This window comes from Amblyomma americanum, chromosome 4 (assembly GCF_052857255.1).
Source record: "Amblyomma americanum isolate KBUSLIRL-KWMA chromosome 4, ASM5285725v1, whole genome shotgun sequence".
In the NCBI taxonomy this organism is placed as follows: domain Eukaryota; kingdom Metazoa; phylum Arthropoda; class Arachnida; order Ixodida; family Ixodidae; genus Amblyomma; species Amblyomma americanum.
In genome coordinates this window covers 144,040,802-144,063,587 of record NC_135500.1, presented here as the reverse complement: position 1 = coordinate 144,063,587, position 22,786 = coordinate 144,040,802, and the positions used below count along the sequence as shown (strand labels likewise).

Sequence of the window (22,786 nt, the reverse complement as noted above, 5' to 3'; positions counted from 1 at the left end):
AAGTGTTCGAAGAGTCTATAAAAGTTTTACAACAATATTACTAGTTGCACTGGTGCACTCAGGGTAAAGGCTAAAATGTCATGGATTTCCAACTTGCTACATTAAGAGATTTAGCAGCCACTTCTTATGTAGACTTAAGCATTCAAAGGTTTCTTTACAACGTTGCCACATGTGCCAAAGATGACAAGTGGTGCTTTTGGGCCACTGCAGGGCAAAACAATCACCTAGTATGACAACAGCAAAAGTAATGCAATGCTTTTGTTCATGGACTGAATTGCAAACTTGATGCAGTGGTGGCCAATTTCCACACATGATGATAGTGCCACTACTTAATTTTCCAAATTACACACGTCACACTGTTTATATACGCATCACTTTATTTGAAAATTCAGTAACAAATATCAAATGCCAAAAGATTACTCATTAAATATACGAGTGCATGTGGTTGTAAATGAAGCACCAGGCATTTTTACAAGCTGTATATTAATCATGTTCCTGGAGCTTTCCAGTGACCTATAGGTCAGGCAAACCGTTGATGTCCAATGCTCGCCAAAGACAGGTGAGCAATCAAGATCGCAGACATGCAACTCTTTGTGAAAAATAAAATGCCTGACAAGAGGCATTTTGATCTGACAAGAGGCAGATCAAAATTTGAATACAGCATATTACAAAGATGTACACATGTGCGCCCCATTTGAAAGCAGCAGCAGTTCAAATGAGGAACACAATGTCGTCCGATAGCATGACCTGGTTGTCGTCCATCATGCGCTGGATGGCAATGTCGACCTCCTCTTGTGTGAAGGGCTCCACATGCTCCTCCTTGGCCAGGAAGTCCATGATGTTGGACATGGACTGTGACTGGGTGTGCGTCTCCTTGAATAGCTTGCTCACAAGGTTGCGGAACTTGCTCATCCTGGTGTCAAAACATGAGAAAAGGGCACGTGAGGCTTACAAAAATGGTTACAATGCAGTGAACTTTTAAGGAGGGACACGCCTTTCAAATCACGAAAATTCCCTGCCCCCCAAACAAACAGATCGAATTTTGGAAAACATCGGATTTCGTATCCATAAAGTCTTTCTAATTATATCACAAATTTTCCCCGAAAAAAGCCCAAAAGTGACTTTAAAAAGATGTTTTTGTGAGTGCACGTAGCAAGAAACAGCTGAAATCTCAAAGAAAAAGCCAGTTTTTTCGAGTGTTTTTTGACCCGACTACCGTATTTACTCGAATCTAGGCCGGTACTTTGTTTTTAAAAATCATTTACGAAAGTCGGGGGTCGGCTTAGCTTCGAGGATGCGGTTTGCCCGCAACAGCTAGACACATAACGCCATCTCGCGGTCACAGCTTGCAGGTTTGTAGGCTCCATCTTGCTTGTTGGCGCTGGCTTGTTCAAGCGTTGTGAACAAAGAGGTCTCGTCATCCCGTACTTGCTTGTGTTCGTCGCCACATGACTTCGAGAAACAACGCCCGTGTTTGCGGCGCAATGGGGCCCACCAAGCGATGTCATTACACCGCGGCTTTTAACCGGAAAGTAGTTTTGGCGGCGGAAAGCACTTCAAACCTACAAGCCCAGCGCGACTTCGGCGTGGACGAGAAAAACATGCACTGGTGGCGGAAGCAGCGGAACGCACTCTTCAACTGTGCTGCAAAGTGAATGGCCTTCATTGGACCCAAGAGCGGGCGACACCATGAGGTGGAAAAGGATGTCCCCAACTTTATCGGGAAGCAAAGGAAAGGCGCGATGCCTGTGACACCGGAGATAATACAGGCAAAGGTGAGGGAGGTCGCTAACCTTAGAGGCGTCCCACAGACCCAATTTAAAGCCAACAGGGGCTGGGTCATGCGTTTCATGAAGCGTTTTGGGTTCAGCCTGCGATGGCGGACTTCCCTATGCCAAAACCTACCACCCAATTTTGAGGAGAAGCTGGTGGCATTTCAGCGCTTTGTGATCAAGAAGCGGCTGGAGAAGCAGTACATTCTGGGCCAAATCGGTAACGACAATCAGACCCCAGTGTATTTCGACACGCCTTTGGTGCACACAGTCAATGAGAAAAGTGCAAAACAGGTGAAAGTAAGAACGGCTGGGTATGAGAAGCAACGTCTTACCGTGATGTTATGTTGCATGGCCGATGGGAGAAAACTGCTGCCCTACGTCATTTTTAAGCGGAAAACTGTTCCACCCTGTGAGGTTTTCCCTAAAAACGTCGTTGTGTGCGCACAAGAGAATGGATGGATGAGTGATGCCTTAGTCAAAGATTCGGTGAACACCGTTTGGCAACGTCGTGCCGGGGCCCTGTTGTTCAGAGTCACACCTAGTTCTCGACTCCTACCGCGACCACTTGACAGATGCCGTAAAGTCGGTGTTTTCGAAAGGTGGTATGGACATTGCAGTGCTAGCCACAGGAATGACGAGTCAGCTACAACCGCTCGACGTTGCAATCAACAAGCCCTTTAAGGATAGGTTGAGAAGCACTACGACTGGCTGACGCTTCAGGACCAGCAGCTCGCACTGACCGGGTGCATCAAGCGTGCTTCGCTCAGCCAAATGGCGAACTGGGTTGCCACGGCATGGGAGGAAATTCCGGCCAAACTGATTGTGTGGACCTTCCGCAAGTGCAGCGTCTCGAACACGCTGGATGGAAGCGAAGGCAGTGCGCTGTGGGAGGAAGCAAGCGACAAAGGGGACAGCGATGTTAGCGATGTTGACGAAGACTATGAGAGAGCATTCGACGTGCTACGACAAACGTCGCAAGCTTAATAAAATGCATGCTCTAGTCCTAGTCAATGCCTTTTTTCATTCGGCTTACATTCAAGTAAACTTTTTTTTTATTTTCTGACCATCTGAATTTCGGGGGTCGGCCTAGATTCGAGTAAATACGGTACTATGCTTGCAAAAAGCATAGCATTACAATGGCTTCACGGATTTTCAAGCAGTTTGTTGCAACGTGTTCCGTGATAAAATTTTTTATGCAGCGACATTCTTATATTTCTGAATTACTTTCTCATTTTTTATCTGTCACTAATCTGATATGACGATAATGAGTGCATTACGCAAGTGTAGAAATAACATTCCGTACAGAAAAAAAAAAACGCTTCAAAAATATTTGAAGAATGTCACTGCATCAACCATTCCTATGGGTAAAAGTTAATGTAAGACTCCAACCATGTTTTGTTGTAAAGCCAGGTTTTCCGCAAGTTTGGTACAGCAATAACGCATATGTCAAAACTCCCGTATTTACTCGCGTAATGAACCCACTTTTTTCCAGAAAAGTTGACATCAGTTTGGCGGGAAGGATCATTACGCAGGAAAAAAAAGGTTTAAACGGATTTTTTTGGGAAAGGTCGTTATTTCATTATTTCATATCATATCTCCGTCCCTCCTTCTGTCATTCGTGCCTGCCGCTGATGTTTAGCATCCTTCACTTTGAAGCAATCCGATCCAGCAATTTTGCAGCAGCCGGCGGCGCCAGTCGAGATAACGCGAACATGCTGAACACCGGCCCTGAAGGTCAGGCGCGCATTTTTTACGCGAGGCTAAAAAAACACACAGGACAGTGACGAATGCGTAATGCAAATGACTATGCCTTAGCTTACAGCATACGTCTTGGCGCTCTGCCAAGTTCGTTCTGGCAGGAACTCTCCTCAAAAGATAAGCAAGTGGCGGTGTTATTGGCAGACAAGTGATGTTATCGGGGGCCGGCAGCATCTTGGCGCTGCCAAGGTCTGCGCTGCGGATGGCGCGAAAACTGAGGAACCAGCTACAAAAAGCTGAAGTAAATTCTGACGAACAAAAGTGGGGGGCAGGTTCATTATGCGAGTGGGTTCATTATGCGAGTATATATACGGTACTTACGATATTTCAGTTAAATTTTGTATTTAAGCATTCAGTGGACTTCCTGATAAGCAAGCCAAATGTCACTGCTCTATGCGAAAAAGTTATAAATTTCACCTCCGAAACCCACATCCTCCCTTTATTCAACCTTCAGTTTATCCGAACTAGTGCTCTGGTTCCTGTCAACATAATCTGAGCAAATTTTTGGCCCCATTTGAGTGCAAATTATAGAGAATTGACTATAACAGTTAGACAAGTTCATTATAGTATATCAAGAACAGCCTGGTTGTACAAAAAAAAAGAGGGGCAAGAGAAAAGTGGTGTGGTTTCCACAGCATAAGCTGTAGATAATTTGCACTTTACAAGGAACTTCAAAATGACAACTAAAGCTTTTCGAAGCACAAGCAGTGCAACACAGTCCATATGAAAGTGCATGCACAACAGAACACTGCTGCGAGAGAGAGTCATTTAATAAAATTACTCTCACTGCGCACCGCAATGCTCCATTCAAGCACTCTAGGCAGGAGTGCAGAGAACTGTGCGTGTTAAGAAGCTGTACATGCCAAAATGGCTCATACCTTTCCGTGGCAATTTCTGCAGCACTGTCCCGAAGATCAGCAACTCTTGATGTAGACGGCTCATCCCTGCGAGCTTTTTTCGGCGGTGCTGTTTTGCCTGGAAAGGCGCAAAGTCAAGGGCAATGCAATTTTAAGGGAGGCCCACCTTAATCTCTGCAGCTTCAGTTTATGCACACACGTATGGGTCTCACTGTTAGTAATTTACAGACTCCATCAGCACCGGCACAGCTTGCTACAAGAACAATTCACTCTGAAGAGAGAAACGCGCATGATTGGTGGAAGTGAAAGGCTTTAAAGCAAACCTCCACTAATCAAATTATGGCACATTTTCGTCGCACAAACTGCAGATATCAATGAGGTTATTCAGCTGTAACAGTAGCCTAAGGGCAGAATAAGTTTGCGTATAAATGTTGTGGCATCAATGATAAACTGTGACAACAGTACAGTTAGCTAGAGATCACATATTACAGTGTTATCTACTTATAACGATACCAGATATAACGATATATTGCTTATAATGATAAAATTCTTTAGACTTATCAATTCTTCCATTGTCCCTATGTAAAAATAAACTTTATACAGCGATACAATTATCGGCGAAATAACGGATACACAACGACAAGATTCTGGCCGCCCGGAAGGTGTTTACCAGCAAAATTTGCCTGCAAGTTTGATAAAAAAAAATAAGATACTTTGAAGCAAATGATGTAAAAACTTCGAAAAGGGACCGGTGTGGCTAATTCCGCGAGGGAGCATATCGTGTTGGCAATATAACCACTGAGGGAGGAGCTTGCTTGGCTGCATCCTCGCAGTGCTGTCTCGCACAAACGTAGTTTCCGCCCGCTTGTGCATTCGTGAGCTGGGTAAAAAGTAATACCAACTAAGCACAAGGCAACATCTGTGAATCGCCCTCCCGACTTTTGTCCTTGAGATGGTTGAGAATTTACTTTTTTTTTTCACAACCACTGCGGTGGCTCAGTAGTCGTGGCGCTCGGCTGCTGACCCGAAAGACACGGGTACAATCCCGGCCGCGGCGGTCGAATTTCGATGGAGGTGAAATTCTACAGGCCCTTGTACTGTGTGATGTCAATGCACGTTAAAGGGCCCAAAAAAGGAGCTCTCTATAAAGTTGCGATAAGCCTGGGACGTTAAATGCACTTCATAAATATCCTCCAGCAAGAATTTTTTAAATGTGCTTTGTGGGAGCTTAGTTATATGCATACAAAATTTGAACTTCCCCGTATTCCACTAGGTGGCCTGTACTCTACATAGTGCAAGCATTTTAAAGCCAAGCTCGAACACCCCTTCCTGTGGCCCTTTAAAGAACCCCAGGTGGTCGAAGTTTCTGGAGCCCTTCACTACGGCGTCCCTCACAGCCCGAGTTCCTTTGGGATGTTAAACCCCCATAAACCTAACTTCTTTTTTAAGCATTAGCTTTTCTTGGCATGTTCCCCGTTCTGCTGTCTGCAGTACAGACTTTGGCAGGGCACCAAGGTGCTGATAACATCCCCCCAATGTATCTTTTGATGGGAGCTCCACAGGGGGTGGGGCTGGCTCCCTCGATCTTGGCAGAGCGCCAAGATGCTGTGCAACTCTTAAGAGGAGGGCAACTAGCGCTAGCCACAGGGTTGAATAGTAATAAACTCATACCACTGAGAATATAGCATGAAGCAGAGACTAAAAATATGCTGAATTAAGAGCAAACAGGACCTATTCTAAAACATCGACTGTGGTTCCTGCATAACTATCCACAAGGTGATGACAATGATGCTCATGAAAATAAAGACTAATAACACAGGCCATTTTATAAGGTTGTAAGAGGATTCATGATAAAACCTATTTGCCCAGCAGACTCACTGCCACCCCTTGGTTTTGCAAGTAGACAGTTTCTGGAAATACATCAGGGCTCAGTCATGCTCTCAGCCCTCAGACACAAATTGGTGTGGTATGTTACGTGTGGATAAAAATAATTACCTACGAAGGACTCCTTAGCTAAGGTTGACCAGAGTAACGTGGAAGAGCATATGGTAGTTCAGATCTCCGGAAAGGAGTTAGATGATCATTTCACTGCAGTGGCATTTCATAACAAATGCATTTTTGGTGTGTATGGCTACATGTTTATTTTTCACAATGCTAAACAAGCAAGGCATCTCAACAGGCAACATGCAGCAATTTGAATAACATGCGGCATCTGCTCAGCATTGCTAGCAGAAATAGAATACTTACTAGTGTGTTCCTCATTGCCATCTTCAAAGTCGTATGGATCATATCCTTCTTCACCGGGCTTCTTTCGCGGCTCTTTGCGCGTTGTTGGCTTGCTACTTCCACTGCACAAAGGAGAGGGCAATTGTTAACCAAAACATTTTCAATAAATTTCCAATCAAGCTCTGAATGCCAATTGGTGTGGGCACGACAAAAACGTAGGATATCAAACTGCAGGAAGTGCCTTGCTCTAAAAGCCAACAGAGGACACTGCTTGCTAATGCAATTACTAATGACAGAAGTTGCTCATCTTAGCATGGCAGCTTTGCAAAGCAAGCATAACCAGTCGTACAGGACAGCAGCTTGTCAATGTACCAATTGAGTTCAACAACATTTTTAATGCTGCTCTTGCACGAGGGCTTCTGTTGCAGCACTGACGGGAAACGGCCTGCTTTGACAGTCATAGATCTTGTAGTGTCACTGTGTTAGCAGATGAGGATGGTAGCTCAACACTTAAGCTTCAGTGGATTCAGACAATGACCAAATCTTGGCAACAAACTATTTGTGTGACTTCTGTTTTGCTTACATCAAACAACAGGGTGCGGACCATAAACAATCCACAAGAGAGAAGATTCCAGCAATAACCACAAAATGTCGAATTCAAAAAGGCACCTGTGTGGTATGATCTCTGCACGTAGAGATGCCTAGCATTGCTCAGGACATACCTCAACTCAATTCTAAAGACTACTGGAATGATCAGCACAAAAGTGCAGCAAATTGCAGCCTAGAAATAAATGTGACAAAAACAGGTTTCTCCTGATAAAACTTGTGATCATTGCAAGTTTTTTTAACATTTGCTGAGAAGTGCTGATGCCACGAAATAACTTGCTTCCGGTGGCTTCCTAAGGCATCATCTCATAGCTGGCATATCAAAGGTCTGTGTGCCCACAATTTGGAGGACTCTCCCTCAAGTCACTACATAGCCAAAATTCTGTGATTGAAGGCAACAGTGGTTGCCATAAATATTATCATAATTAATTTTCATTGCAAGCTGATGCAAAAAACCGCACCGCAATTATTGGACTCACATATAAATGACAAGAAATGAAGTGGATTTACCTGTCCCCATCATCGTTGTCATCATCACCGTCATCGGAAGAGTCGCCCTCATCCTTCCTCCTGCGCTTGCGGGGCTTCTCGAGGACGCGCTTGAAGTAGGCAAACTGCACCAGCTGAATGGCGGCCTGCGCGTCCTCCGGCTCAACTGTTCGCGAAAAGCGAGCCTTAGCATGTGCTGTTGACAGACGGATCAGTGTCTCCAAGGTACGGGGCGTCACAGGTTGAGTCTGGAACAGTATTAACCATTGTAACACGGAAAACAAAAATAAATAAAGCTCTGGCTAGCAACTGGCAAAAGGAGCAGCGACAGTGAGCAATAGCTCTCACGCATCTTGACTCAAAAAAAGGTTTAGCACATGAGCAAAAAAAAGGAAAGAAAATAACTAAAATAAAGCCTTGCATTAGGTTCTGTTTCCATGCCTGCAAGCATTCCTAAAGAGTTCTGACAAACTCTGTTACCTTGCCTTTTTGTAGTAAAAAAAAAAGTGCCTAAAACTCCACAGTAATTATTGCAAGGTTCAGCAGCAAGCTGAATTTGTCTTGGGGAATCATGCAGAAGGTTGCTCAACTAGCAGGTAGTGTCACTTAACACATTCGTTGCGTCTGAGTCACCGGTGGGTCACGTCATTCGTGGAGGCCACGAATGTTGGGTCCCACGATAAAGCCATGGGATACAGTTCATAGTGAGGTACTACTCCTTAGACATCACAATAAAATGTGACCTAAGGCTTCATTATATGGCCCAGTATTCGAGGCCGCATAGCATGGATAAATGATGTGACGTGCCAGGTACCCATAACACAGTGAACATGTTAAATACTGCGAGTAGCAGGCTGAATCTTGAGCCGCCTTGCCTCAGCTCAACCCGAAAATCACACAAGTTAATGATACTGCAAGCGGCAATTAAACTACCTGCAGACAACTAGATTTTGACATGCAAGGCCTCTAGGGAGTTATGCAACTGGTATGCCCGGGGCGCTTTGCTTACATGTATTAAAGTTAGGGGCACTGACAACTTCTGTTGTGCGCAGCTGCTGCCATGTAATAGTGGCAATGATCATTGTTGCTGCTTTCAAGAGAAAGGCCCTGTCAGAGCAAGGTGTACTCCAATGGAAGCAGTACACTCTGGTTGATTTTGCAAGCAGAGATCTGCACATCCACATCAAAAAATTCAAACTCTCAGAGAAATTCAAATTAGCAGTCGGGCTCCCTTTAACCCTTTAACCGCCAACCCCAAGCTGCACTTGTCATGGGAGATAGTACGAACATTGCCAATGGCGAGTCACACTCGTCTGGCTTGCTGTTGCATTGCTTCCACTGCCAAAGATGAGTTACGGTCGGTAAATGCGTTTGCTGCAGTTTTCAACACTAGAGGGCAGTAGTTATCAATGAAATACATTTTGCACCTTTAGCACGTTTCAAGCCGGACAACGGTTATTTTCAGCAAAAGTCGCCAGAAAAATTTGGCAATTTTGGTACGTTTTTTTGGGAATTAATTTGGCGATTAAAGGGGAAATGCTCATGATGTGAACAGGATCAAAGTGTCAGTTCGAATAACAAGCTCCCACTGAACAATGAGCAAGTCATGTTGACCAAAATGATGCTAAACAAACAAAGAAAAAATGCACAGCGAGAGGCAAAGTACCCTTGCGATGTCTGTGCTTTCAGTGTCGAAGGAACGCAGCCGCGCATATTCCTCGGCTATCTTGTCACACGCAGCCTGGGTGAGAGTCGGCTTGATGCCCTTTGCAATGTGGATGTACTTTTTCATAAACTCTACACTGATGGTCTTTTCCCTGAGAGAATGGAAGCAGGCATTCACATTAGTGTGACACAGCACAAGCCCAAAATGACACATTCACAAACGGACAGTCAGCAGCATAAGTTTACAGGATGTCGTTGCGTGGAAAAAAAATTGTTTTGGCGAAGTCGCATGATCTAATTACCTCAAATGCCTGTAAATATGACTGCACTCGGTATATCAGTATCAATAGCGGGTGACGGCAGAGGGAGTGCTGCAATACATTTGTTACCAAGAAGATTAATCCCACAGATTTTGCTGCTGACTGCAAATCCTTTTGATTATGCACCTCAAGAATGTTGTCAGGAAGGTCCTTTTTGAAATTTTAATGATCATATCCCTCTCTCCCAACCACGTGAAGATAAAAGAACACTAAGTATAAATTATGTCCGGTTACAATCCTGCTATATGCGATTGTTTTCCTTTCTTCTCTCAGCAAGATCGATACTTGACCTTGCATTTGGTGCACAAAAGCCTTAGCCACTTATGCATCATAAAACCGAACACATGCACCCACAAAAACTAGCATGCTAGCACAGATCTGCAAGAAAATAGTCAGTGGTCTCTTTACAGACTGAGAGTGAATTCAGTTGACATGCGACCGCCATGCTTTACGCACAATTTTCGGCACAAAAAGGGTTAAGTGTTGCTGCCCAGACTCACGTCCTGCGCTTGGAACCATGGAGGAGTGCATCATGTTTTTCGTAAATCGAAGTCTCCTTGTCATCGTCTTTGTCAAACTGGTCTGGGTCATGAGTTGTGAGCAGGTCAGCTGTGCTTCGAATGGGCAGTGCTAGAAAAACAGAACAGAGCAAAAAAAGGTCACAGTGCTGCTGCACATAAAGCCTGAAAATTTGGGACTCTCAAGCTAGAGCACTGAAGCACCACTCACGTTCTCCATCTTGCTCCCCTGGGTTTCGGTACCGGTGTATCCGGACAACATGATCTGCAACTTCTCGATCGCTTTCAGGATCCATCTGGCACAGGATAAAAAACGAAGACAATTAAAATCCACTCTAGTAGGAGGCTACAATGCTTAACCACACCAAAGTTGTATTTGATTGTTTATGGCAGTATGTTGCAAGGTAGGCTAGACAAAACAACTTTAGAGCAGGTCATTTGTTTATTACATGCACAAACAGGGAAAATCCAACAACAGTTCCACAAACTACTAGCCTGATGTACTAATAGACTGCATGCCATTTTCACCACAATGGCATTATCAGCTGCCCATGCTGTCAGCTAAGTGACCATAGAACTTGGCTTAGCAGACAGCTTCTATAACAAAAAAAATATTAAAACTCTCCTATTAAGGTTTATGATGACATCACAAATGACACTGTCACCACTGAAATGAGCAATACAGATAGCTCTATTAAAGATGCGTTTGTTGCAAAAAAAATAAGATAAAATATGCATGAAATGCTGTGAACACTGTTAAGAAACTCTGAAAACCTTCTTGACGCAAACAGAAAATGTACATTATGATTTAGTATTCATTTCAAATACCTGAACAAATTCAATGACAATGTTTGTTAGTACTAGCAAGATGATAAAAGCCTCACTGCATCTGTCACGATGCATTACAAGCACCTTTGTGGTTTGTGCAGATTAATTTGGCACACTGAAATAAGCAAACTGCAAGAAGTGACTAGCAGTTATTTGTTCAGCATGTGCACTGTGGGAGCATACAAAAACTCTTACTGTTCCTTTTTATTTCCAGCTCTGCATACAAGACTGGTGAGCGAACATAAGTCACAATTTGGTGTTGTACAAATAATTTGCTTAGAACAAAACATAATACTACACACTTGTTACGACTATGCAAAACAAACTGACCTTGTCCAGAACTATAAACAGCAGGTCGAAACGAGAAAGGAGAGAGTCCTGAAGGCCAATATTCTCCATTGGTGACTTGTACTGGTCGTACTGAAAAGGAGAAGGAAGAGGACAGATGCCATTCACCTTTTTTGCCATGACCACTGGTTAATACTTTCCCTTCAACACCTACATTCTCAAAACAGAAAGGTGAATAAAACAATTTCTGATCACCACATACAAAGCTGATGTTGATGGCAATAATGTTTGCCTCATAGAAAGTCCCACATACAGTTAAACCTGGATGTAACGAACCTCCATATAGCAAACTGCTTGATGTAACGAAGATTTTTAATTCCCCAAGTACGTGTATTTGAATAATGTGATGAACGTGTAATGAACGTGTCGCGGCGGTTGACCTTGATATAACGAACTCACTAAGCCGACTATCGGTTAGCTTGTGCTCAGGCACGAAATTTGACAGAAGAGTTTCACGATGATAAAGCACCAACTGACGTAAGAGGAACGTCAAGAGACTGTAGTTGAGACAACGTGCCGTGCTCCAGCGCCGTCGGTGCACCTCCGTTGCTTTCGCTTTTGGAACGCGATACCACTTGGCATTACAACAGTTCATGCTCAGAAGGAGCGAAAATCATGGGGCATAACAAAAATGAAACAGCACGAGCAGTGCGCGCCCATCACCGCCGTGCGGTTGCTCGCGTGATTCCGGCGCCAATAGCTCAAGCGTGTCAGGAGCGAGGACGGCGGAGAGCGGCAGTGACGCAAGGTGAAGAGTGCGTTTCCGGGGGCAATAGAGGCGGGCAGACCAGGAGAGGGAACATGCAAGAAGCATGCACCTCCGCGGCGGGTCTATGGCGGTGGCGCGACCTCACGCGCTGTCCTCTAGCTCAGTCATGGCACCCACAGTGGCAGCGACTCTCCCACTCTCCCCATCCACTCGTAGTGGCATTGCACGAGCCTTGGCGGAGGTGGCGGTGGCTGCTGTGGCAGTCGCGCTATCAGCGCGATTGCGGAAGATATTGCCGTGTTCATATGGCTTCGAGTAATGGGGCTTTCTGTAAACATTTTCACGGTGATTTCACCTAAATTTATTTTTTATTTTGGTTTCCGTTCTGCATTGCCATTGCAGGCCCTCTCGCAAAAACTGCATGTAACGAAAACCTGGATGTAACGAAAAATCCCGGACTTTTTCCAACTTCGTTACATCCAGGTTTAACTGTACAGCTATATATTCAAAAAAGCTATGAACAAGAGAAAAAGAAAGACCTGAAGGGGCAACCACACAAAGTGACAAAGAATGTGCGGGGAGAGAACATGGCAATAGGTCACATGATCAGTGGGTAGGTTGTTGAAGAGATTTGTGCATGGACATAGCCATTCAGCATACCTGCCAACCTGAAGCCTTTTTAAATTCGCAAAACCTTCACGACTGGGGGAGGGGGACAGCCAGCACATTTTTTTAAAAGCAAAATGTCACGTTGCGTCACTCCTTTCAGTGTATGACGCACTAACGTGGCGTCGCACGTGGGTAAATGCACAAACAGTGAACGGCACACGACGAGCGCGGAATATCGGTGCGCTGGAAGAACGGGAGTATCACACGGCCAGAATCGAGGGATGCACGCAATGGTTTCAGAGCCTTGCAGGAGCGGCAATTAAGACGGCTTCGATAAACAAACAAACAAGCAAACAAACAATGTCTGCACAACGCAATCATTTTTCTAAATGGCGTGAGCTCCGCTGGCTGGCTGACTCGCGCTGCGGGGCTTTAGCAAGCGCAGCCGAGAGCCACCGCCATCGCAGACAGGCGGCGAAGCTCCGAAAACGAAACTACATGGCCAGACAGTTTATCAGCCGGCCTACCAGCAGGGGCCGGCCTTTCATCAAAACACTTGCAGTTGCATGTCAGAGGAGCGCCGGAAGCTATGTAGCATGCATTTCAGGCCTGGGGACGAATATTACGGCGATCGGTTTGTCAAGCAGGTCATACTGCGACATGGCACCACTTCAGGAGTCCGTCCGAAGTGACTGATGCCAGCGCCTGGGCGTCCGAATAAACAGTGCATGGGCGTTTGACGGGACTCTGGTGGCAGTCCGGATCATTCAAATTAACTGGTGTTGAGGAGTAGGAATAAACGGTTATATATTTGGGTCGAATTAATGTTTTACTACATAACCCGCGATACATAATGGTGCGGGTGAGGTTCCCTTCTTCACCTCAACCTATGTGGAGGGGGAGTCCTCTTCTCCTGGACTATCTCCTATCTGTACAATGTTCCAGCTGCCGCTGCTAATTTCACAGATGGTACATATACAGTAAAAGCTCGTTAATTCAAAGTCGGTTAATTAGAACTTATGCCCGGGTACCGGCACAGCCCTACGTATTTCAATGGGGGAAAACTCCCGATAATTCAAACAATTCGGCATCCGCTACGGTTAATTCGAACTAGGAGCCACTGGCTGACACCACTCCTCGTAGATAGAAGTTGACCCATAGCGAATAAAACACGCTCCAAATTTACCAGTGATGTAAAACAACGGAAAAGAAAAAAGCCGAGTGCACGAGTCTCATGGAGCCCGCGATTCGTTGTGTGCCGTAGCAGCTTTTCGCTGCCGGAGCACTCGCCCGTGCCACTGATGCTTTGGCGCGAGCCGTTCCAGGTTTTCGTTGTGCCGCAGTTGCTGGGTGGTGATCACGTGGTGTAAACAACGTAATATGGCGGCAATGGCGGTTCGTGCGATGACAGCTTTTGTTGGTGCCAGCGAGCGCCAGCTACATGGACAGCAGCGTGGAGACGTTGGAGCCTTTTTTAGTGACGCCGATATAATTGAGGCTGCATGCTCCCAGCAGACGTCGCAGGGCTCACGTGCGGTGAGAACAGCCGACAGTGATGAGCGCAACGGTGGTGATGAGACTATGCCACCGCCAAGCGCACATGAAGTAGCGTTGGCGCTCGATTTTGCAGCACGCCACTTCTCTGTCAGTGAGAACTCTGATGTTGCGCAGGAGATTTGGGCAAGCTGCAGATGATGCTGATGGAGTCTCGGCAGAAGAAATGCAAGCAAATGCACTTCGTCGATTACTTTTAATTTTGACAACTCTACCCCATAAATAAACATGTTTTGGAGCATAAATAGCATCATATATTCCAGCACTAAAGCTCGCTGCTCACACGAATGCATTCCAGTACTTGTTTCTGGCGCATAACTGGCCGATCAATTTATTTCATTTGCTATTAAGACCGGATCAATTTAATTCTCAGAATATGCCCGCCACAAACATGTAGTACAGCCTAACTCGTGGTAACGAGTCTAGACGTGACTGCTTCGGGTTCTGCCCGCGCGGCGGGGCGCTATAACTGCTCATTCTAGCGCCCATTTGATAATTCAAACATCGCTTAATTCGAACAATTTTACGGTCTCCTTCGAGTTCGAATTAACGAGCTTTTACTGCATAGAATCCTCGTGGCAGTGCAAGGTGCCATCAGCAATGATGTGGTTTTTTTTAAAAAAATTTCAAACACTTTTTTGCAAATAAAATTTATTTTCCGTAAAATATGGGGCAAGATTCCTAAAATCGTAACACCAGTCCAAATTCGTACATTTTATGAAAAATTCGCAAGAGTTTGCAGGTATGCATTCAGTATTTGCTACTGCCAAGTTGTTTACTGAAATGTGGCCTGTGGCACGAACAAGGCCACATTCTGAGGTCTCACTCACCCGTCCATACACGGGGTTGGCTGCAGCCAGGACACTGCACCGTGCATTTAGTCGTGCGTGGATGCCCGCCTTGGAGATGGTGACACGGCCTTGCTCCATGACCTCGTGAATAGCTGTGCGATCCATGTCCGACATCTTGTCAAACTCGTCAATGCACACAACGCCCCTGTCAGCCAGCACCATGGCACCGGCCTCTAGACGCTTGTCACCTGTAGGAGACAATAAAAAAACAAACAAAATGCTGACATTCACAGTTTGCGTAGTACAACTAAGGACTTAACCTTTCTCATGGTAATGGTATATACAGCTTATTTGAAAACTTTGGAGCTCCGTTAGTTTTCTGCAACTTAATGAGACGCAGTCTTTAACTCGTCTGTGCAGCCCCAACTGCAGCGTGTGTGTGTGTGTTGTGGGGGGTTCTGCTTAAAAGCAAATAAGACACCCTATAACTTGTTTGCCCCCTCACTGTCTCCCTGGAGTGTCAGGATAGTTATCAAAGCCATTGAGGCTTCATGTTCACCACCCCCTCATTCCTCGTGACAGAACTTGGTAGCCATGCCCTACTCCCAAGAACATAAATCTTGACACTGACAGTGAATTTCTAAGGCCCAATTTTAATTTAGAAGTTAGCAAAGTGGCAGACAAGAACAGCAGTGGTGGAACCAACACAAGGCATCTTTCTCTAAACAGTTCACCTGTTTCCTGGTCAGTTGTGACAGCCGCTGTCAGACCAACACCGGAGGAACCCCGTCCTGTCGTGGCCACAGCTCTTGGAGCAGTGTGAAGGACATATCGCAGCAGCTGCGATTTCGCTACAGAGGGATCACCAATAAGGAGAATGTTGATGTCACTGTTGACGAGAAGAGAGAAGAGCCACGAGTGTTAGTTATTTCCAATCTAACATGCACAAATAAACAAAAGTGCTGTTTATGGCAACATTTAAACCCAAAGATCAAGCATGTATATTTATCATCTCTTGCACAATGCTACGGATATATAAGAAAAATTAACCAGGTGCAGTTCGACAACAGTGGAACATAACAACCAAGACAGATCGTTCAGTGACTCACCCCCTCAATCTTGTACCATTGGGAAGGACCTTCTCTACTCCTCCCAAAAGAAGACAGAGCATCGCTTTCTTGATGTACTCATGGCCATGAATGGATGGTGCCAATGAGCGGGCCAAAATCTCAAAAACATCCTGAAAAGAACAAAAATTGAAAAGGCAGCTTTACCAGCTACATATCTATTTTCAATCATTTCGCATGCATAGCTTTCAACAGACACAAAAGTACTGTCCAGCTGTCAAAAGGGCAACTTGTCACAGTCACGTGAACAGGACAATGACCTGCACTATAAGCAGGGTGCTTTTTGTATGGAACTAGTAGCTAAGAAACTCTTATTACACTTCAATTGTTATTTTAGCCTGCTAGATACTGACTATTCTAGTATGGGCTTGAGCTTTTACTGTGCTACCAGTACATTCTTGAAGTTTCAGGTAAGACTGGTTTACCATATGCTATGTATAGGACATCTGATAAACGCTCTTCATCACAAACAACAAACAAACAATTTTCAATCTGGATGCCTTACCCCTTTCTGTTTGCTGATGGCCTTGCATTTGTTCACATCTTCGACAGAAATATTTGGAGCTACTTCTTTGCTCAACAGACGGACATTGTTAGAAATCAGGACAGATCTGTAATGCAGACATGAGAAGAGCTGATGCTGTAAACACTCTATGCCCAGAGTATAGTTAGGGCCTTGCGTACTGAGTTTCACAATACTTTTCCCACAGTTCATGAGGTAAAAAACGAGGAACAACTTCAAACTGATATCAGGCGAGAAATTCTTCAAAAAAATAAGAAAGACAATATTATAATTAAGGCTATTATTAGGCTGCAAAAAAGAAGAAAAAAAACACCAAAGATGTGCACCAAGCACTCTTCATTTCATTTGTAATTTATTCTTTGCACTAATATTACAAGGAAAAAAGGTGCTGACACAATAGTCACCTTAATATTCGGTGTAGATACACCTTATACTACCCTGATCGTGTCTGCTCTCTATCTGCAGTTACAAAAGGAATCACACATGGCAAATAAGGCTTAGAGGCATGCCTGCCAGGTTGATCCATGATATTTCACTCCTAGTTCTGTGCTGAGCTCCGCAAGTCCCAAGCGATGAACTTCATATTATGGTGATGTACCATTTGTCCTGCATTCCTAGCAACGGTGCTGCCTATAAATTGACCATTTACTTTTCTTGTAACACTTACACCTTGCTTGCAGCACATGAATGAAAGCAGAAACAAGGAACTGAAAAAAAAAAAATGCAGGTGTGCAAGCCAAGCACTGGGTCCAGCAACTGAAGAAATGCATTCCCACTGATCAAACTACCACTTCTTGATCTTCCGATTCTTCCAAGCTCAGCTTGATAACATGGATAACCTATCCTCCTACCTATGTGTGGCCATGTATACAGTGTACGGTTTATAAGGCATGGGCGGTGTTATTGCTGTCCAGGTGAGCTCTGCAGTGCGCACGCAAAAGTGTTTCCAAGAGACACGAAAGTGACTAGAATGCATTTTTGCATTGAAAAAAGATGGTACAGTATAAAAAGAATACTTGTATATAGTACTGTCTCCCCCTTATCCTTTCTTCCTGTCCCCTCACCTCTTTGATTTCATTTCTCCAGTCTGCCTGCTATCCCTTTATTCCCACTGACTCAGCTCAGGTGCTTCCTGTAGAGATGGCAGATGCCAGGGCTAGCAAAAACCTTTTCCTTTTTTTGTTATTATTTTAAATAAATCATCACTACTACTACCACTACTTGAAAAAAAAAGAGGTTGCTGCTGCCAAAGTACCGGAATGTGCCGCTGGTGAAGCCTCCTTGTTTTCCTGGCAGGCAGCGATAGGTGCCCACAATCTGGACCCGATCTCCAGGCTTGCAGTGATCAACGAGGTCTCCATCCACAATGGCATCTACGAATCGAGGTAGCTGGCCAGCTGGTGCCTTCTCTGGCATTTCCTGGATGGTCAGTGTCTGGTGGTCTTTGTACAGCGATAGTCCAAACTCAGTTTCCAATAGGTTGCCATCCTCATCCTGCCATAAAGAATGGAAGAAGTTTTGACAAAAAAAAAAAGATGTTAACTAGGCCATAGCTACTGCATGAAAAACTTTCAATGTCTGTTAGTGAGAAACAAATAATGACCAACTAACAGGTCACATAAAACAATTTTCATTCATTACAGTGAAGTCAATAAAGGTATTGCACCGCTTGTCGTAAACTGCAGGAAGATGGTTTATGGTTTATGGGGGTTTTTAAACTCCCAAAGCGACTCAGGCTATGAGAGACGACATAGTGAAGGGCTCCGGAAATTTCGACCACCTGGGGTTCTTTAACGTGCACTGACATCGCACAGTACATGGGCCTCTAGAATTTCACCTCCATCGAAATTCAACCGCCACGGCCGGGATTGAACCAGTGTCTATCGGGCCGACTGCCGAGCGCCATAACCACTCAGCCACCGCGGCGGCTGAAACTGCAGGAAGAGCCACTATACATATATTAAAAATGTACAAAAACAACACAAAAAATGTTTGATGCATGGCGAATAACTGATGTGGATTAAGCCAGTTGAAGGCAGATCTTAAAAATTTACAGTAAGAACATGGACTAACACAGACAAGGCACACTGCTATAGAATAAAAGGTACATCAAACATTAAAGGTGCAATGAAAAATAACAATGGTTTCAATTCTGACCTAGACTTCTGAAAGAACTGGAACCAAGAGGAAACCAGTTGGAACCAATGGGACTTCAATTCGTTCCCACTGTGTCTTTGTAAGTTCCACACTGGCCAATTTTGATAGACAAGCAATGCCTTTAGGCTCCGGTAAGGTATCTCTTGAGTGTTAGATGCTACCCACGACACATTATGTTGACTTCCATAGCGGTCTCTCTCTCTTTATTTAATTCTCATACCTATAACGATTGATGACAGGCTATAGAAATAGCATGTGCAATAGCACAAGCGGCGTTACATACATAAAATAAGAGCCAAAGGCATCATTACCTTTGTGGGATAGACTGCACTTGACGGAAAGGCATCATAGGAGGTAAGGTCAGTAAAGTGGCGCTCCAAGGTCTTTTGAGTGGCCGGGCAATAATGGATGCTGTGCAGCACTTTAGGGCGAACAAGTGAGCCTGCAAACACAAACAATTCAGCAATTTTGTGCCTCCAGGGGCGTTCACTAAACACATATACAAAGCAAAATAGATGGGTAGAAGTAAGACATGACAGTAATTGAATTACTGTAATGAAATTACAGTATTTAAATTACTTTTCTTGGTCATTTGTAATTTAATTCATTATTTTCCTGTGCTGGTAAGTTAGCAATGTAATGAATTATTTGGAGCAGTAATTTCATGAAAAAGCCATTAATTATTAGCAAAATTACTTTTGCTGAGTAACAAGTCCATGCTCCTTCTTGTATCAGCCATGCTCTGGCATTGCGTTTGCTGGGTTGAGTGTCTACAAAGCAAAAAAAAAAAAACGCGGACAGCAATAGCCAGTACACCAGCGAAGTGGCGCACGCGGATGAGGGGCGATGTGCATGCGCGCATAGGCACCACCTTGGTGATGAATCTACTTAATAGGACTGCTACGCATCTTCCAGCACTGCATACAGTCACACACAAAGACGCGCCGCAGGGCCACCGGGAGAGTTCCATGGCCATGACATGCTGTATTGCACCTTCCCACAGATGCACAGCGAGTGCTTGAGCGAGTAGTTCCCTCTAGACTTCTGCATATATATTGTCACGTCGTCGCATTGACAAATCTCAAATGACGTCTAACAAACTTGGTTGTGAGTTCTAGGGAAAACTAGTTTTTGTGGCCGGATATGAAGCCATATTTTTAACTCAAGGGCAATATGGACGACAGCGGCACCAGGACATCCTGTTTTCTTCTGCCAACATGCCTCCAGAATGAGTCAATTTAACGGCAGAAATGGCAGTTTGTCTGCACCCTGGTGCACCTCCGGAATGATGAGCGTCAACAGGCGGTCGATGCACTCCCGCTGTTTACCATTCTTCAAAATCAAGAAGGTGGGACCATACTGCACATTGAACGATTGATTTCTGATTCGAGAGAGATGAGAGATATTAAATTTTGCAATTAAGCTGACCTCATCTACATTAGTAATGGGACTGTCAGGTGGACTAGGGCTACATAATTAAAAGAAAGGCAAAATTTTTGGTGCCCACTTTGAAGCTCAGTGGCAGTGCAAACAAAGAAATATGAAAATTTTGTAGGAATTATGACCAATGTGAAACTTTTTTATGTGTTGAAACTAAAATGTAATTTGAAAGTAATTTTCATTACTTTTTGGGAAGTAACTGTAATGTCATTACTTTTTGAGACCAGTAATTTGTAATGTAATTTAGTTACCTTTGAAAGATTTCTAGATAAGTAATTAGTAATGTAATTAAATTGCTTTTCAAAAGTAATTTGGCATATATGGTAAAAGTGGACAAAACTTAACGCTCAAGCCACAACCCCCCATTCCCAACAGGTTTTCTTCCTATTCTTAGCCTTTTATTCATTTTTTCCTCTGCACAGAGCTGTGGCCTCAACAACTTTAACCAGCAACACGCAGACTAATGGATTCATATTTCTCTTGCTACACTTACTACACATACTGTACCCCATGTTCAAACCCCCTTCAAATTGTTGCATCTAAAACTGCTCACCTCAGTTTCACTTTTCCCACCTCGATGTGTTTCCCAAATGCTACTATCAGAAAACAATATATTGGAAACTTCTTGGGTGATTTACCGTTATACTATGGAACTTGACCGAATTCTAGAGTGACCTCTTGAATATGAACAGTGGCTGTTTCATGTACCGTGCATTACCATTTGTGTGCACCACTCTGCCACAACCTTGCTGCGGAGGAAATGCCACACATTTCTTTCTCTCGCCAATCTATTCCAATTCTCACTACACTGTCTTTCACTGACAAATAAATTCCAATTCTATTTATATTCCATTTATAATTCCTTTCATTCGTTTCTGCTGAGTCATTAGTTTAGGTTCTCCCTCCTCACCCCTAAAAGTGGAGAGAGATGTCTCTCTCTACACCTGCCACTGTTGGCAGCTGCAGGCTTCAGACAAATGCTGCCACTGCTGGCCAGTCTTGGCCTTCATGGCCCTCTTAATGCTACCGCATTAAAAAAGAAAAGGTTTGGCCAGGTATCCAGACGCTCAAGCTTTTTTATGGATACTTTTAATTTCTGAACTGCATCAGTAGCCTTTTAACGCACATAGTGAACCAAGGTTTTTACCGGTTTCTTAATTATGTATTTTTTAGATAAGCATGCCAAAACATGTATTGTGACATGATACTTTTTTTTAATATTTATTGACAATTTATCACATCTTTAATTGTTACCCTTTGCATCGCATCATCTGCCAATCAGGTTAAGTAAAACATAATATGCATTAATGCTACTTCAATTAACTGGCAATACAAGTGAGCACGTGGAGCTGATCATGCTGACAAAGGTGGAACTATGTATAGCATAGAGTTCCCTGAATGTACGAGCACTATAATGACATGCACTTACACTTGGTCACAATTCCTTCGACGCACACGATTCCACCTAGGTAGATAGCATTGAGAGTTCGGGGTGTAACGTGCTTGGATCCAAAACTGCAATAAAAGAGTGCAGGTTTAGCCTTGTGACAAAATGCGAAACAGAAAAAAAAAACCGCTAATGCACTTACCTGCCTTCCAAGCCAACGTAATATTCGTCTCGTTCTTTTGCAAGGAGTGGGTCAGCGGATATGACCATTTCTTTGAGCGCACGCTGGAAAGCAATGATTTCTTCGCTCGTGTGATTCAGCAGCCTGGAAGACCAACATATCCATTAATTTGCAATCACATAACGCAAATTCGCAACATATTCGGATAATCTTCGCGCATTATCTGTAAATACTGTTCTTTTCTAATCAAACAAAATAAAGAAAAGACAACTCGCTGTAAAACGACAGAAGCATATAGGGCAAATGGTTTCGAGAACGAAAAACATGCACCTATTTCGACTCATTCAGAGCAAAATCAACAGTTTTTATCGCCAACAAGCGGCACATTGAAAAGGACACTGAAGCACGCATGGCGCACACAAGATATGCCCTTCGAGCGCTTTCCCGCGAAATTTCGCTCGTGGCCATTTAAATGTTAAAAGGATGCAGTACCCTTTAGCTCTGGCGGGATTTTTCTTGCGAAGATCATTGACGTTGACGATGATCCTATGTTCTTTCTTGGCGAGGATATCTTTGACTTTCTGGCTGTAGAACCCCTGATCATCCTGCACAGAAATATGCCGTGAGAGATCGCGGACAATGTGGCGACCGGCCGGTACATCTTGCCCGACTCTGCGACTGTCATCAAGGAACCCGCACTCACGTCATCGTCTAAGAACTCCAGGTACTCCCTCTGGTACTCCCGAATCCGCTGCTCAGAATCGGTATCGGCCATTTCGTCGCAAAACTGTGGACACCGTACAGCGACCAAGCGGTATCACGGCACCAGCACCTGCAGGAGAACCCGCGCGCAGTAGATTTGGCGCCAAAATATGGGTCACGTGACGAGCGCAGCGGGACAGAGGGCGAGAGTAACGA

The 22,786-nt window shown here is 44.3% G+C and overlaps 1 protein-coding gene across 1 annotated transcript; it reads right to left on the bottom strand.

The window, feature by feature from the left end:
- Positions 1-356: 356 nt before the first annotated feature.
- Mcm3 (minichromosome maintenance 3) lies at positions 357-22,742 on the bottom strand. Its single transcript, XM_077661882.1, has 18 exons — positions 22,572-22,742; positions 22,361-22,473; positions 21,890-22,012; positions 21,730-21,815; positions 19,172-19,302; positions 17,959-18,197; positions 16,686-16,791; positions 16,163-16,293; positions 15,788-15,942; positions 15,093-15,301; positions 11,373-11,462; positions 10,426-10,510; positions 10,197-10,326; positions 9,378-9,528; positions 7,733-7,959; positions 6,638-6,738; positions 4,412-4,508; positions 357-913 (listed from the first exon to the last, which is right to left on the bottom strand). The coding sequence occupies exons 1-18, from the start codon at positions 22,641-22,643 to the stop codon at positions 712-714; spliced, it is 2,448 nt and encodes an 815-aa protein (XP_077518008.1). The 5' UTR covers positions 22,644-22,742; the 3' UTR covers positions 357-711.
- Positions 22,743-22,786: the final 44 nt, after the last annotated feature.

Coding starts and splice junctions, on each gene's coding strand:
- Mcm3 (XM_077661882.1), bottom strand. CDS start 22,643: ATGGCCGATACCGATTCTGAGCAGCGGATTCGGGAGTACCAGAGGGAG. Junction 18,198..19,171: donor GTGCAGTCTATCCCACAAAG/GTAATGATGCCT, acceptor TCTTTATGGCAG/GATGAGGATGGCAACCTATT. Junction 9,529..10,196: donor CATGGTTCCAAGCGCAGGAC/GTGAGTCTGGGC, acceptor CCATTCTCTCAG/GGAAAAGACCATCAGTGTAG.